Raw genomic sequence first — 15,578 nt, forward strand, 5'->3', positions numbered from 1 at the left:
ATCCAGCCAGTCCATCACAGGGCAGACACACAAACACACACACACATTCACTATTAGGGCGATGTTTAATACCTTTAACTGGCCTGACTGCATGTTTATGGACTTGTGGGAGGAAACTGGAGCACCTAGAGAAACCCATGCAGTCACAGGGAGAACATGCACACACCACACAGAAAGAACCCTGGCTGCCCAGCTCAGGAATCAAACCCAGGACTGTTTTGCTGTGATGTGACACCCACTGCACCACTGTGCCGCCCTATTTATGCAATTTGTGTTAAATCGTTTGAATGCATGAGTTGGTTCTAAATCTGGTATCTGGTAGTAGAAGTACTTGAACATGTAAACATGCTTGAACACAAGAATTCTGTTTTACATATTGGAGAGAGAGTAAAGTGGAAGCAGAAATGTATCTGTGTAGCTTTTCCCCAGACGGCACACTGCCAACCAGCCCGAATAAAGACGTATTGTACCCAGTCCATGTCGGTCACAAGTTTTGAATTTCACACATCATGTTTGTGTATATGGGCAACTTACTGGGAAGACACACCTACAGAGGATTGTGTTTTATTATTATCATTATTAAAAACAGGTTTTGATGGATTTGCAGGTTTGCTCTAATGTGCAGTTTATGAATGAAAGTTTGTGGACACCTGACAGTGAGTGAGTAAGACTCACATAATAAGTTTTTTGGGAAGAAGAAGAATTTTGGGAAGTCAAGCACTGTGTGACCAAAAGACCTGGCTCCTAATCATCGCTCTAGTTCATCCCAAAAGTTCAGGTCAGGAGTCCACTGAAGTTCTTCTTTGTGTTTATGGACGTTGCTTTGTGCTTGGAAAAGTGTGGGGGGCTTCCCCAAAATGCTGCTACAAAATTAGGACCATATTTTTTTATGTAATTGCTTTTATACATTATACAGTCCATAAGTAAGCACGTGTTTAAGACGAACATCCTTAGAAATGTGATTCTTTTGATCAGTACCAGATCACCCCTCCTCAGGATTCTACCCAGCACTGCTGTAATGATTGTTTGGAAGTGATCGTGCAGTAAAACATCGTCCTCTATTGGTTATTTCTACACATTGCACTTGGTTATTTATTCCATAGTGCAGTGATCTTAAAATATTTTTTCCTGAACCAGAATAAATGCTGAAATGACCAATCAGCAAAAACACTAGAGCCACCAACCAATAATGTGCATGTGACGGTCAGGGAAATATTAAATGTTGGGCTGATGGTGGTGAATGCAGCAGATCTGATCAGCAGAAAGACCTGAGTGACCTTGATTAGGACCTTTAATAAATCGTCATGGTCAGATGAGGGTGGAAGTATCTCCAAAACAGTAAAGGGATGCTCACAGGCAGCCGTGGTCTGAGGAGATACAAGTTGTGAACTGACAGTTTGTTGGGCAGCCAAGACTCAATGATGCCATGACATTTAGACTAATGTGTCTGGTACAGACCAACAGAAGATCTCCTGTTGATGAGTTGAATGTATCACAAAACACACTGCATCAAACCCTTCTGTGTATGGAGCTGCATAGTCCTCCCATCCGCTGTCAATAACACCAATAACGGGCCCACAGTCATTGGACAACATTGCAAGAGAATAAGATCGACTGGTGCAATAAATCCTGTTTTCTCCAAGGTCATATCTGTGTGGAGTTTGCATGTTCTCCCCATGTCTGCGTGGGTTTTCTTCGGGAGCTCCGGTTTCCTCCCACAGTACAAAGATCTGTGTTTAATATTAAAAACTTGAACTGATGAATCTGGTGTAACCAGTAATTACCGTTCCTGTCATGAATGTAGCCAAAGTGTAAAACATGACGTTAAAATCCTAATAAATAAACAAATTAATATTCTCCAAGGTCATGTGAACGGCCGAGCCTGTGTGCATCATTTACACATGGAAGAGATGCACCAGGACGCAGAGTAGGATCTCACAACATACAAAAGTTCAAGGACCTGCTGGTAACATCCTGGTACCAGATACTCAGGACTTTTACAGATGTCTTGTAGACTCCATGTCTTGTGCCGAAACCCTGCAATGGATCGCCTGTCTTGCGCTCAGCGTTTCCCATTTATTTTCTCTCTTCAAAGAAAAACCCATGCAGAAAAAGAAGCAACCGGTAAATAATTAGGCAAAAATGTCATCACTGCTCAGCCTCCTTCAAAGATTAGTTGCTTAGCAACCTCTGCTAAGCTTGTTGTCATGGAGTTGTGTGTTCGGATGCCCCTAGTAATGCTCGACTGACCACTGACTGCTTAGCATATGCACCATATACACCAAAATATCTAAAAAAATTATGGTTTTTAATTGGTTGGCCAGAATGCATTCATTCCAAGGGTTACATAACCACAACATTGTAAATCAACAAACAATGGATAAGCTAAGCTTTTACCTGCTATTACAGCTGCACAGTTAAACGAAACATGAATGCCATGGCGTGTAATAGACGGCATATATATTATTTGTTTAATTAAAGGACAAATAAATTGATAAATTGGCAGAGAAACCTAATAAAGTCAGATACGTTTAAGTAAACTCAGTCTACCTGCTCTATACCCTGTATAAAAATGCTATAAAAGACCGAATTACCTGAATTTTGGATCAAGACTCTAGGCTCTATACTCTATAACTCTCTATAAAGCGTTTATTACTGGTGACTGGTGCCAGGTGGCAGGAGCTTCAGTCACATACTGATGGTGACTGAAGCCATCCATTACAATATCCTCAGCAAGTTCTTCAATGCATCAGTTTGAAAACTTGATCCATACAACAAGGAGGTGCATTTTTCTAGTTCGGTTTGGGTCCACTTGTGCTCTTGAAAGGGCATAAAGAGAACATACAAAACTTCCAGAAGTGAGAATAAAATCCCAAGTCCTCTGGAATCTCTGTGCAGCACCACCCTGGACTCATCCAAATGAAAGAACATTTATATCCTGATGGCTTTAGTCTCTTTTAGGAAAACAGGATCCCGTCCACAGGCGGAAGGACTTGGTGTCTGGCTAGACCTGCATTATAGAGGAACAAATGAGCTACTGTCAGTGATTGTTTTCCCATAAAGTGCATCTACAGTATATACTTGATGTATCTCAATAAGATGCATTTCAAATGCACTAATTAGTACAGAAACGATTGAGTTTAAGCCAAAATTGGACCCTACCACTGGCATGTTGCATAAAATTCATTATACCAACTTTTAACAGTTCAGTTTTGGTGAGAATGTGCCCACTGTAGCCCCAGATTCCTGTTCATGGCTGGAACTTGATGTTGGAGCTCACTATAATTGTAAAGAGAGCGTATCTAAGTTACTGTATTCCTCCTGTAAGTTAAAAAAAAAAAAAAAAGAAACACCAGCCTGGTTCAAGTAATCTTAAAAAAACAAGGCTCACTTGACATTTTTGTTTTTTCTCACTCTGCGAACTGTTGTGCATCAAAATCTCAAAGTTCTAATAGATTCTGACAACCATGTCATTGCCAACTTTTCCCTGCTGATGTTTGATTTGTGTGCTGTTTCATGCATTGCTGCTTCTGCATGACGAGCTGATTGGATCATTACACCAATAAACTGGCCAGTAGAACCTGTATTAACACAATCCTTTCTTCAATATGTATTTTTCTGTATGGATGGTTTTTACTGTATCCTGCTGTAATGCCAGATTCCCAGCGAACACCGAGCTCATTTCCTCCGCGTACTAATTTTAATCCTGATTATTTCCACCGGATAATGAGGCGGGCTGATTCCATTTGCCAGACGTGTTTCATAAAGCTTCCTTTTTGTTCTCGTGTTAAATCGTGTTTCACGCTTTCTTGTGCTTTTGCGAGTACGACGATGGGTAAAGCTGCCATTTTAAACTAAAACGAGGTCATGGCCAAAACCAACCAGCCGTGAAACAGTGAAACGCATCAAGTGCATCTTCGTCAGGGCTATAAGGATAATAAGAATATGGTGGTGTGTATTTAAAACAGCCCAAGGCCCTGCAGTGTTTACTTGCCTTTTATGAGTACTACAGCAGGGGTCTGTTTGAACCCCCATAGGCAGATCATGATGAGTTTTGCATGTACTGATTGTTGACTCATTATTTACATATGGTTTCTTTTTTAAATTTATGACATTTAGGAGTCTCTTTTATACAACCCGATTAAAAGTTGTTGCCCTGCGATGGACTGGCGCCTTGTCCAGGGTGTTACTGTGTGCCTTGTGCCCATTGAAAAGATGGTATAGGCTCCAGCACCACCCCACAACCCTGATTGGATAAGCGGTTAAGAAAGTGAGTATGTTCATACTTGGTGGTTTGTTACTGGGAAGATGTTGCTTGGAACACTTTTTGGGCCGTTACAGAAAAAGACGCTCACGCAACACTTATATTGTTAACATAACAACTGTGTAAACTACACTTGGTTGGTGGCTATAGCGTTTCTAGCTGGACAATTAGGCCAAGTCAAGTTAAGTCAGATTTATTATTTAATAGACATCGTCTTAAAGCCACTTTACAGTATCCAAGACCGACAGACCAAAAACCCAGCTGAGCAAGCCAAGAGCAATAGTGGCAAGAAAAAAATAAACCTTAAGAGGGACCAGACTCAGCAGGCACCCCTTCTCCTTAAGTAAATTCCTATTAAACATCAGAACTGTGTAGTAAATGTACCATATTTATGAACCGTTTGGCTTTCCATACAGTCAGATCAGCGACTCTGCACATCAGCCGCGTAGTTCTTTATTTTGCTCCTGGTCTTCAGTGAGCTTTTCTCCTCAGAACAAAAACATGGAAACTGCAAACAAGGTGGGTCAGAATTTGTCATATATTCATTTGTTTAGTTTTCATACATTAAATAAAGACGCTAGAATGTTCTTGCAAAGATGTGAACATTTAACAACATGCTGTTTCTTTGCTTCCAGATGCTTTCAGCTGGAACATTTCAGATACTGAAGCTGCCACTGGGTTTCATCCGCCTGCTGGAATGTGTAAGTGCGCAAAACTGTGTCTTTTCTGCACCATTTTTGCGTGTGATTGAATAATTGGAACACATTTCTATGTTGTTGTGGATTTCTGTGACTATACAAACTAGAAACTGTTAGATTAAAGTGAACTGTGGACAGTTTCTAAGCATCTTCAAGGTCCCAAGACCGTCTGTAGAAACAGATCCCTGTAACACACAGGATATCCAAAGCGACTTACAGTACTATGACAGTATACAATCTGAGCTATTGAGGGTTAAGGGCCTTGCTCAAGGGCCCAACAGCAGCAACCTGGCAGTGGTGGTGCTTGAACCAGCGACCTTCTGATTACAACTTAGTGGTTAAGCCATAACTAAGGGTAAACACTGAAGTCTACCTGTACCTCAGAACACCTTTCATTTTCTCTAAATACTTCTGGGGTGGCTCGGTGGGTAGCACTGTCACCTCAGCAAGAAGGTGGGTTTGATTCCCAGGTGGAGCAGTCTAGGTCCTTTCTGTGTGGAGTTAGCATGTTCTTGTGTCTGTGTGGGTTTCCTCTGGAAGCTCCAGTTTCCCTAAGTGTGCCCTAAGTGTGTGTGTGTGTGTGTGTGTGTGTGTGTGTGTTTGCTCTGTGATGGACTGGCAATCTGTACAGGGTGTTTCCTACCTTTCGCCTGGTGAACTGTACCCACTGTGACCCTGAAAAGAATAAAGTTGTGGTAACTTCTGGTTATTCTGTCCACACAAAATAGTCGAATCTGCAAAGGCTTCTTTCTGACCATTCATGGCTCCAAGTGACATTTCTGGCATGACATTAATTCATGATTCATCGATTCATTGATTCAATAATAGATCATGTAAAAGAACCATTTGCCAAAATTATGGACGTCAATTTGGAGTTGGTCTGGGGCGCTCAAGTGTCCAGCAGTCTAATGCCTTAGCCCACCACCTCTGGGATCTCAAGCTTGCGCATTTAAATCTCAGCTGTGCTATTAATTAATGGCCAGGCACCCACACAGACACAAATGGCTGTGTCTGAGGGGGGATTTTTAAGCCCATTTCTTCAGCAAAGTGGTCAACAAGTCAGTTGCTTTTTGAGTTGCCCTATAGGAGCCTTTATGAGCTGTGTAGCTTTATACATGAATATAACATCTCTGTTATGTAAGTGAGTAGCAGCATAAGTGGCAATGCCATTTCAGATGATTATTGCAGTGTAAGGCTGGGTGACTGAAGCACAGCGATGTTCCGCCTCTCAGGTGAACGAATTCTAGCACTCAGTGAAAACGAGGGGCTTATCACCCACTAAACACACGCCGCTAATCACATTTGGTCACACCATGACTTCTTTCAGTCATCCTAATTTAGGGCTTTATCTGTCCTCTCTTCCTCTATAGATTCAGGTTTTTTCTCTATTTTTGGAGGCTTTCCTGCACAGCCATCATTACTTTTACAGCGTTATCAATTTTTATTCTATTTCAACCTCTCGTCTCTGTTTAAAATCATTAAATGGCAACAATGGAACAATCCTGCTAGACAAAAAAGCCAAAGACAAACTGCTTCTGGATTTAAATGTAAGCCTTGTAGCGAAATCCACTTTCGAGTGAAAGGTATATGACAGTCTGGCAGAGCTCGAGAGGATCTACCATGACGAATGGGAAAAACTGCACAAATCCAGATGCACAGAGCTTATGCAGATGTAAACAAGAATGCTGTTAGATTTAATTGTTACCAAATAGGCTTAAACGAAATATTGAATAAAGGGTCTGAATACTTTTAAGAACAAGAATGTTCATTATGGGTGATTAAGGGTAGATTGATGAGGGAAATGCCAATTATATTTAATTATATTTATTTAAAATCAAATCTACTCCACTGTACAGTGTTTAAATAGTCAAGGGGTCTGAATACTTTCTGAATCTACTGTATCTTTGTTGAACTATGTGGTTAACTACTATGTATTTAACTAGTGATCTACTCATGACCATCTTTTACTCCTCCAGCCCTGAAAACCCGGGAACTGAGGACAGTTGTGGCTGGATTAAGAACTAGAGGTTTGCCTCTCACTACCGTTTATTTGGTCAGAGTTGACGGGCGCGCTAGACGTCAGGTTAACTTCCTGTATCATCAGTTCTTGTTAGATGTAAGGCAGAAGAAGAAGAGAGCCACACAAACAGGATCAGGTCACGTCCCCTTGTGAAGCATTAAAATGGGTACAGACGTGGCAGAAGGTATTAGTGGCACGTCTAGAGGATCAGAGGCTTGTGCAGCTTGAGTCTGTATCGAGTCTGAAGTAATACACTATGTGACCAAAAGTATGTGGACATCATGATTGTACACATATGACTAAATGTATGTAGACACCTGACCAGGGGTCGTTCCAAACCCACGTGTGTTCATTTGTGGCTCCCAGTGTGACATTGGGAATTTGTAACCAGACCTGGCCCAACGGTGATCTGAGGCTTTGTGGAGGCCAGTCAAGTTCTTCATATCAGGTCAACATGCACTATATGGAACAGTGGTCTCCTGCCAAACTGCTACGCATCGTTAAATGTATTTTCAATGTAAAATCACCCCAGGCCGGTTGGGCGTCTACACAGACTAAACATGGCTATATCTGAGGATGGAGGATGGATGAACAGCTTGGTCGTTTGATTTGGGAGGTGCACTTGTTCCAAGCCCAGACATAATAAGGAGGGCCAGTTTAGCTATGTGGACCAGAATGATCCTCTGTGGCGACGCCTGATACCAGAGAAGCTAAAAGAAGTTCACATGTAATTTAAATGAATTAGAAGATGCTAGAACATGTGTGACACTGCCCACACTTAGCAAGCCTTACGTAACCATGGGCTTAAAGAAGAACCCAAAAGTACGATATACACCATGATATTTAATAACAGCTTGGTGAAAGGCAAAGTGTTTAAAAAAAATGTATCTAGCACAACGCAGGCTCGTGTATAATCACAGTTATTAGCCCGGGTTGATGGTTTGGAGTAAGGATTCAGGCTGCTGCTTCCGCCTCACTGGACGTGGTGGTTATTTTTACTCTCCGTACACTTCTCTGGCATTCCTTGTTATTTATGTGCATGTTTTTCTCCCTCTGTTGTTGTGAATAAACCTCCAACCCAGATGCGCCTGTCGAGTGTGACAGAAGCAGAGAGGTGGAAGCGTGGTTCACAGTACAGGAGAGAAGAGACAGTCGGTCATTTTTGTCTTAGCTTTCAACATCCGCTTTCAACTGATGGCAGGATACAACACACACAACGAATGGTTAGGGCCTTGCCAACTTGGCCATGGTGGGGCTTATACTCTTAACTGCTGAGATGTTGCATTTTGTCCCTCTTCTTCATCTGTGAGAACAGTGAGCTGGAATAATCCTGTTTTTGCTTTTGCTGAGGCAGGCTGAGGACAGGGCTCATCTTCATCCTCCTCCTCATCATCAACATACATATCCTCTCCTTCTCCATGCCCTGCAGATCAGAGCCCAGCTGCTAGAGACTGATAAACAAACTTATTCCACCCGCGTACATAAACACCGGCATGGATGGATGGTTAGACGGATGGATGGATGGATGGATGTTTCATATAACATGAGACAAATAGTCTTTCATATTAGTAACATCTACTAGATGAGGTGATGGGGTGAATACATTACTAACTGGGTCTCCACTGAATTTGTGTTCTGTCTTGATCAGTTATTACTCAGGTCTAAAGAGATAACATGAACTAAACAGGCTGTAGAAATAACTCTAGGTTAATTGTATTCTGCTGAATTAAAATATTGGTGGACATCCTCAAAGCATTTTCTGCTTGTTTTATGGATCCCCACCTCTCTAATGTCAAGCTTACTTTTTCATTTTTTTTTTTTTTGGTCATATAGGAGTTTTGCTCTGCCTTCCATTCCAGCATGCACACAGTTCTGTCTGAGTTTTCTTGGTCTTCCAGATCCTGCACTGACTTGCACTTACCTAATGACATTGTGACCCTGGAAGCACATTTACATATTTTCCTGATTTGTAGGCAATCTTAAGTCATCTACTAGGTGGATTTTTAAGTGTTAGAACAAGGTTTGAGGAGTCATATTGTCAGTGTCGATTTCCAACGGCCTTAATGAGATTAAAATCTGAAAACAAAGTCAATCAGTCTAGAGGCATGGGTCCAAAAATTGGAGTGCAAACTTAACACTGCGTTCAAGGTGGCTGTGTCCCAAATCACACACTACGATATTACATTTTATGTCTAATTTGTGCGCTTTAAATGGTGTAGTAACACTATGTTGAACATAGGGTGAGGTTTGAGATACAGGCAATCACTTCTAAGCAATTTAGTCAAATGATGAGTACAAATAATCAAACGTGAGTTAAAATGAGTATAAAATTAACGCAGGTGTCATCGCTGTTACTTTCACTGCACCGCTGACTAAAGCAAAACCTCCACAACCAACACAACGGCACCTCGGTGACGCCACAAGCACTAAACACACGTGACTGACAAAGACCTTGGTACAGCTCAACTGAATAGAGGTGGGTTACGAATAGAGGTAGATTATGAATGGGGTGGGTTAATGAATACAGGTGGGTGGGTTACATAAATCTGAAAACAGGTGTGTTTTATCAGAATATCAAATGTCTTTTTGGCCAGATAATCTTATTCCTTTCTATTTGGCGTTTAGTGATGTATGGTGACCCTATTATTTATTAATATTTACTATTTAATTGGCAAATTCTGCCCTCAACTGTTTGTTCATTTTCTTTGCTGTACTCATTGAGTTGCATGTCTCAGTGCTGCCACCAGATGGCGCAGTTACATCACGTCCATGTCTACAGAACTCGGTCTAACACACCCATATATTTTAACATACACTACATGGCCAAACATATTTTGACAACCGACAGATATTGGATATCAGATCCCAAAACCGTAAGCATTAATATGTAGTTCTCACCCCTTTGTGGCTGTAACAGTCTCCACTCTTCTGGGAAGGATTTTCACAGAAAAAAAGAGCAGTTGTCAGGTTACTGAGGCACCAAAGTTGGAGAAGATTCCAGTTACCTGCACAAAACCCTACCCATAACCCCAGTAAACAAGTTTAGGATGAATTGGATCATCATTAATAGTGAGCCAGGTCTTCTTATTTAATGTTGGTGCCTGACTACACAAATGGACTGAATGGGCACAATTTCCCACAGACACAAAGAAAAATGTTATGGTCAGACGTCCACGTACTTTTGGCCATATAATTTAAACAGACTTTTCTGTGGTGTAGTGTTATGACCATGTTTGATGGATAATTCCGTGTTGAGTGTGTTTTGTCCCTTTGGGGATTTCATGAAGAGTGTAAGAGCGTACTCCCCACACGTGATCTCTCTTTCAAGTGCGCCCGCACTGCGCCTAATCAGAATAAGTCATTAAAGTGTTATGCTCCTGATAATTTGTAGATGTACCGTTTATTTATTTCTTCATTAAGCCAGTACTCAATTAAAGACGCTCGGTTACATAATGTATCTGGTTGCCTTTGCTCATGGACATGTGGTGTATTGGAAAGTTGTGATGAGTTAGTCTCAGTGCCAGTACACTCAGGACTGACAGGATTTTCACCACTATGTTCCAGCAGGTTCAGCTCAGGACACAGCGGTGTGTGCTCAAATCTGGCCACTATGACAAACAGAAACTGAAATGTACTGCTTATTATCAGCCTGGCAGATTCTACACACATGGGCAGATGTTCCTTCACCCCCTCCCTGACCGGCCATTCCACGCACCGTCCACCACTGTTCTTCTCAAAGTCCTTTTCTTTCTCTGGTTTCCAGACTCACGCTGGTGTTGTGCACTCACTCACCGCTGTGCTTTATTTTCCAGGGTGAGCTTCCCACTGTTGTAGCCACTTTCTCGTCGTTGCATCAGCAGACATTGGTTTTTTTAGGGGTCTGACGGGCAAACCGTTTAGCTAGCACCTGCTCCTGATGGAAAACTGACACTATTCCCACCAGTAGGAAGTAGCTTTCCAAACAAACCCCCTTGAGAACTTTTTGGCATCAATAATGCGCTTCTTGGTGCTTGGGTGGCACATTAGTACAGTATGCTAGACCACTGTTGCTCAGATCTGGGAATCCAAGGTTTAAATCTCATCGGTGCATGCACATGATTGGTTAATATCAGGGAAAAGGAGTGGCTAAAACAGCCTAGTCACTGGGAGGTGCACTTGTCAGTACGCTCTCAATGCAGGTCCCAAGCCCGAATGGAAATAGAAGGGTTGCGTCAGGAAGGGCATCCTGCGCTACAACTGTGCCAAGTCTGGTATGTGGACCAGATCCGCTGTAGCGACCCCTAAGTATCAATTATTATGTTGGTATTAAAATGTTGTACAACTGTGTTATCCTGGTCAGGGTTGTGGTGGATCCGGTTTCCCTGGTTTCACTCAGCGTAGTGCAGTAACACACCCTAGACAGGGCACAAATCCATCGTGGGGCTTTGGCTACCCGACCGGCTGATAGCGCAGCTGGGGGTTTGAAACCTTGATCCCTGCTAATGCCACCCGAGTGCCCCAATAATAATAATAGTAATAATAATAATAAAAATAAAAATAATATCAATAATAATATTAATAATAATAATAATAACAACAACAAAAACAATAATAATATAAGTTATTATTTAAATATCTATATTGTAATATTTTGACTGGTAGTATTTAGCTGATGAAGCTTTTGATTTAGTAGGTAAAGATTAAAGCTGATGATGAATCTGAATTATTGATCAGCGTTACAGATCCAGCAGGAGAGAAGTTCCAGTCATGTTGTATATTTGAGAGTTTTCCTTCCCTCCGGATTGAGATTTCCCCTCACAGTGTGTGTGTGTGTGTGTGTGTGTGTGTGTGTTACCTGTAAGGAGGGGTGAAATAAAGCCCCGTGTTAGAGTCAGTTCTCTCCTCACTGCTTCGCATTCAGACGAGCAGTGGAGACCTGACGGATAGATACCGAGTATCTGAGAGAAAGGATTTAGTTCAGTCGCGGCTCTGAATGGTTTGGACGACAGCGGGTCACGTGTGCTGTGAAACTGGACGTCTGTGTGGGGTTTAAATGTGTATGGTCATATTTGCTCCGGTAAGAGGCAGATTCATCATGTTGTACATTTATTTTACTTCTGAAGTGAATGAGAAACTTTGTGTGGATAAAAATGTGGAGTTTGTGTGATTTGTGTGAATTTAAAACTATTTTAATGTGTTATTATTTTTATCTTGGTGGTCCTGGATACCCAGACTGACCCTCTTAACTTATTTTAACTACTAATTCAGTGCAATGTTGGTGTTGTTCTTTAAAATATTAAAACCTACTTTGTAAAAGAAAAAGTTAAGGAAAATAATTCATTTAAATGTATTATTGATCTTTACAGACATTTTTATATAAATATACATTGATTCTATATTAGTATTATTAGTATTATAGCTTATATACAATAAAAAAAACATCCATTCATTTATTCACCGTCTGTTTTCACCACAAATGTATCCTGATCAGGGTCGTGGTGGGTCTGATTCCTTAGACAAAAAGCAAGAAACACCCTGGACTTGTCGCCAGTCCATTACAGGGCAAACACACACACACCTTGGACAATTTTAGTATCTCCAGTTAGTCAGACTGTCTGTCTTTGGACTGTGGGAGGAAACCGGAGCCCCTGGAGGAAACTCACACAGACACAGAGAGAACATAAACTCCACACAGGAAGAACCCTGGGGAATCAAACCCATGCCCTTCTTGCTGTGAGCCGACAGCACTAGCCACTGCACCACCGTGCCGCCCCTGAAGCATCAGTAGTAACATAATGAAAATGTCCGGCTTTAATGTGTGTGTTTTTCCTTTTACCACAGTTCGATCTTTCCTAGAACCCCAGCCCACGCAGAATCGTACCTCATCAATTATTTACGACTTTTTTAGCTCGGCTGAATGGCAGAACATACCTCAGATCTGAGATCAGAGATCTACTTTAACCATAAAGTGCATCTGAGTGCACTTCTGGGATCCGTGTGCAACCGTTTATCAATTAAGAGGAGCAGAAATGAGCGATTAGCACAAGCTGGGTGCAAATCTGAGCTACACTTTACTTACTATCAGTATTTATATCGAGGACAAACCTGGTACTTTCATGAACTGACTTATGTTTCTTGTTATGCTTTAGTGTTTAAACCTGTTTGAATAGGGTTTTACTTGGCCAAAAGTATGCAGACGCCTGACTATGAGCTTGTTGTGCATCTCATTCCAAATACACGATCATTACTATGAAGTCCTGCCGCTTTGTGGTAAGGTCAGGTACCTATGTTAAACGAAGAGGACAAAGAAGGCCTTTCTCTCAAATGACATTCCAATTCATCCCAAAATGTCCAGTCTGGTTGAGGTCAGGGCTCTGTACAGGCTACTGGAGTTCCTTCGCGCTGATCGTGCTTTGTGCACAGTGGCACAGCAATCAGAAGTGCACAGCATGTGTTGCCTGGTTTTGTGCCAGCACATTGTGTTATACGTTCTTTAAAATGTCAAAGTGACTTTTATACTCCCGTGTGTTATTTGGTCATAAAAAATATTAGAAATCCCAAGACTCTTAGTCCTGTTGGAACTGGAACCTGCGCTCACGTATCAGCATCTTGTCTAAATGTCTGTTTCTTTCAACATTTATAGCATTTGTATTGGCGTGACAGCTTTTCCAATAATGCCCTTTTTTAGTGCGGTTTCTCATGCACTACGTGAACTTTCACCAGTCACATTAAACTCCAAATGAGACCGTAAATTAATTTTAAATGCAAATAATGATGCAGTGAATTAATTTAAACCTCCTTGTCAGACACTAATCGTCCATCAGTGAACCAGCATGAGTGGTGGAGGAATACAGAGAGCATAGTGTGTTTCTCTCTGTCCTACGAAAAGAGGTGCTATGTGTCCGGAGGAGAGGCAGCATTTTCAACCAGTGTGGGTGTCATATATGCAGCGAAGGTCGCTGGTTTGTGGGGAATTAAAGTCTAAACCAAGGGGGATGAAAAAAAACAGTGTCATAGTGCTGCTACACTCCCGAAAAGCTTGATAGATGAGCTTTGTGGTTTACAAAGCTGAAATCAAAGCTGGCTGTGTTCAATTTGGTTGACTTTTTCATAGTACTGTACATGTCACCTGCTTTATTTCTGCAGATATTTGCCATATTTGCGTTCGCAACATGTGGAGGATACACTGGACAGCTGAGGGTTAGCGTGGACTGCATCAACAAGACTGACAGCAATCTCAGCATCACCATTCACTTCCAATATCCATTCAGGTAAAGCTGCTCACACACACACACACACACACACACACACACACACACACACACTGAGAGCGCACCTCCTAATGGCTCGGCTGTTCGGCCATCCACCTCCACAGACAGAGTCAATCATGTCTGTATAGATGCCCAGCTAAACGATAGCACCACTAAGATTCAAACCCTGGATTCCCAGATCTCAGCTGTAGTGGGCGAGTGTCTTTTACTGCCACATCACCTGAGCGCCCAGTGGCTTATTCAGAACATACAGCATACAATTTCATAAAGACAGATAATGTGCTTGTTGAAAAATGTCATAGTTATATCATATTTTGACAGGTTTGGTTACCTGTTATCCATCTCCAGTATTTCCCTGTAATTCCAGTGATACCTTTTCTCGGCTTCTATTCCTTTCATTCCTTTATCACCGCGAGTTTCGTGCTTCTCCTGTGCCGCAGGTTGAATCAAGTTTCCTTCGCCGTCCCTACATGCGAAGGCAAACAGCAGGAGCAGCTCCACCTGAGCGGGGACTTCTCCTCCTCCGCCGAGTTCTTCATCACCATCGCTGTCTTCGCTTTCCTGTACTCGCTCTTCGCCACTGTGGTTTACATCTTCTACCAGAACAAGTACCGCGAGAACAACCGCGGCCCTTTCATCGTAAGTCTGCTTCCCTGATCAGGATTACGGGGTTTGTAAAACTATAATAATAAAAGATAATAAGAATATAAATCTTCTCCTGTTCCAGGACTTTGTAGTGACGGTTGTTTTCTCCTTCATGTGGTTGGTGAGCTCATCAGCCTGGGCCAAAGCTCTCTCAGACGTGAAGGTGGCCACGGATCCTGACGAAGTTCTTCAGCTCATGTCTGCATGTAAAGTGCAAACCAACAAGTGTGGATCTGTGTACGCGCCCATCTGGTCCGGCCTCAACACCTCTGTGGTATTTATTTATTTTCCTCGTTTACTAATGAGTAAGATTAATCCTTTAATTATTTATTTGTTTGTTATTAACAGTTAATTAAACAGTTAATTTAATACATTTAAAAAATTGAACTATTTATTTAATTATTAATGCACTTTGGACTCCATATGATTTCCACTCTAATTTCTAGGTGTTTGGCTACCTGAACTTTGTTCTCTGGGCTGGAAACATCTGGTTCGTGTTTAAAGAGACTGGCTGGCATAAGGGCGCTGCTGCACGGTACCCAGCGCCCGCTGCAGAAAAACAAACCGCTGCGTACAACCAGCAAACCTACAACCAGGGCGGCCTCGAGCCGTCAGTAGGAGGCTTTGGGGGGACTGGAGATTTTGGCCAAATGGAGTACAGCCAGGTGGGAAGTTACCCTCCGAGTGGGCCGTCCTACTGA

The 15,578-nt window shown here is 42.0% G+C and overlaps 1 protein-coding gene across 1 annotated transcript; it reads left to right on the top strand.

Moving 5' to 3' along the window:
* Positions 1 to 4,765: 4,765 nt before the first annotated feature.
* On the top strand, positions 4,766 to 15,578 carry synpra (synaptoporin a). Its single transcript, XM_062986615.1, has 6 exons — positions 4,766 to 4,783; positions 4,900 to 4,965; positions 14,108 to 14,232; positions 14,673 to 14,871; positions 14,960 to 15,151; positions 15,324 to 15,578. The coding sequence occupies exons 1-6, from the start codon at positions 4,766 to 4,768 to the stop codon at positions 15,576 to 15,578; spliced, it is 855 nt and encodes a 284-aa protein (XP_062842685.1).

The sequence above is a fragment of the Trichomycterus rosablanca genome, chromosome 24, assembly GCF_030014385.1.
Source record: "Trichomycterus rosablanca isolate fTriRos1 chromosome 24, fTriRos1.hap1, whole genome shotgun sequence".
Taxonomy (NCBI): domain Eukaryota; kingdom Metazoa; phylum Chordata; class Actinopteri; order Siluriformes; family Trichomycteridae; genus Trichomycterus; species Trichomycterus rosablanca.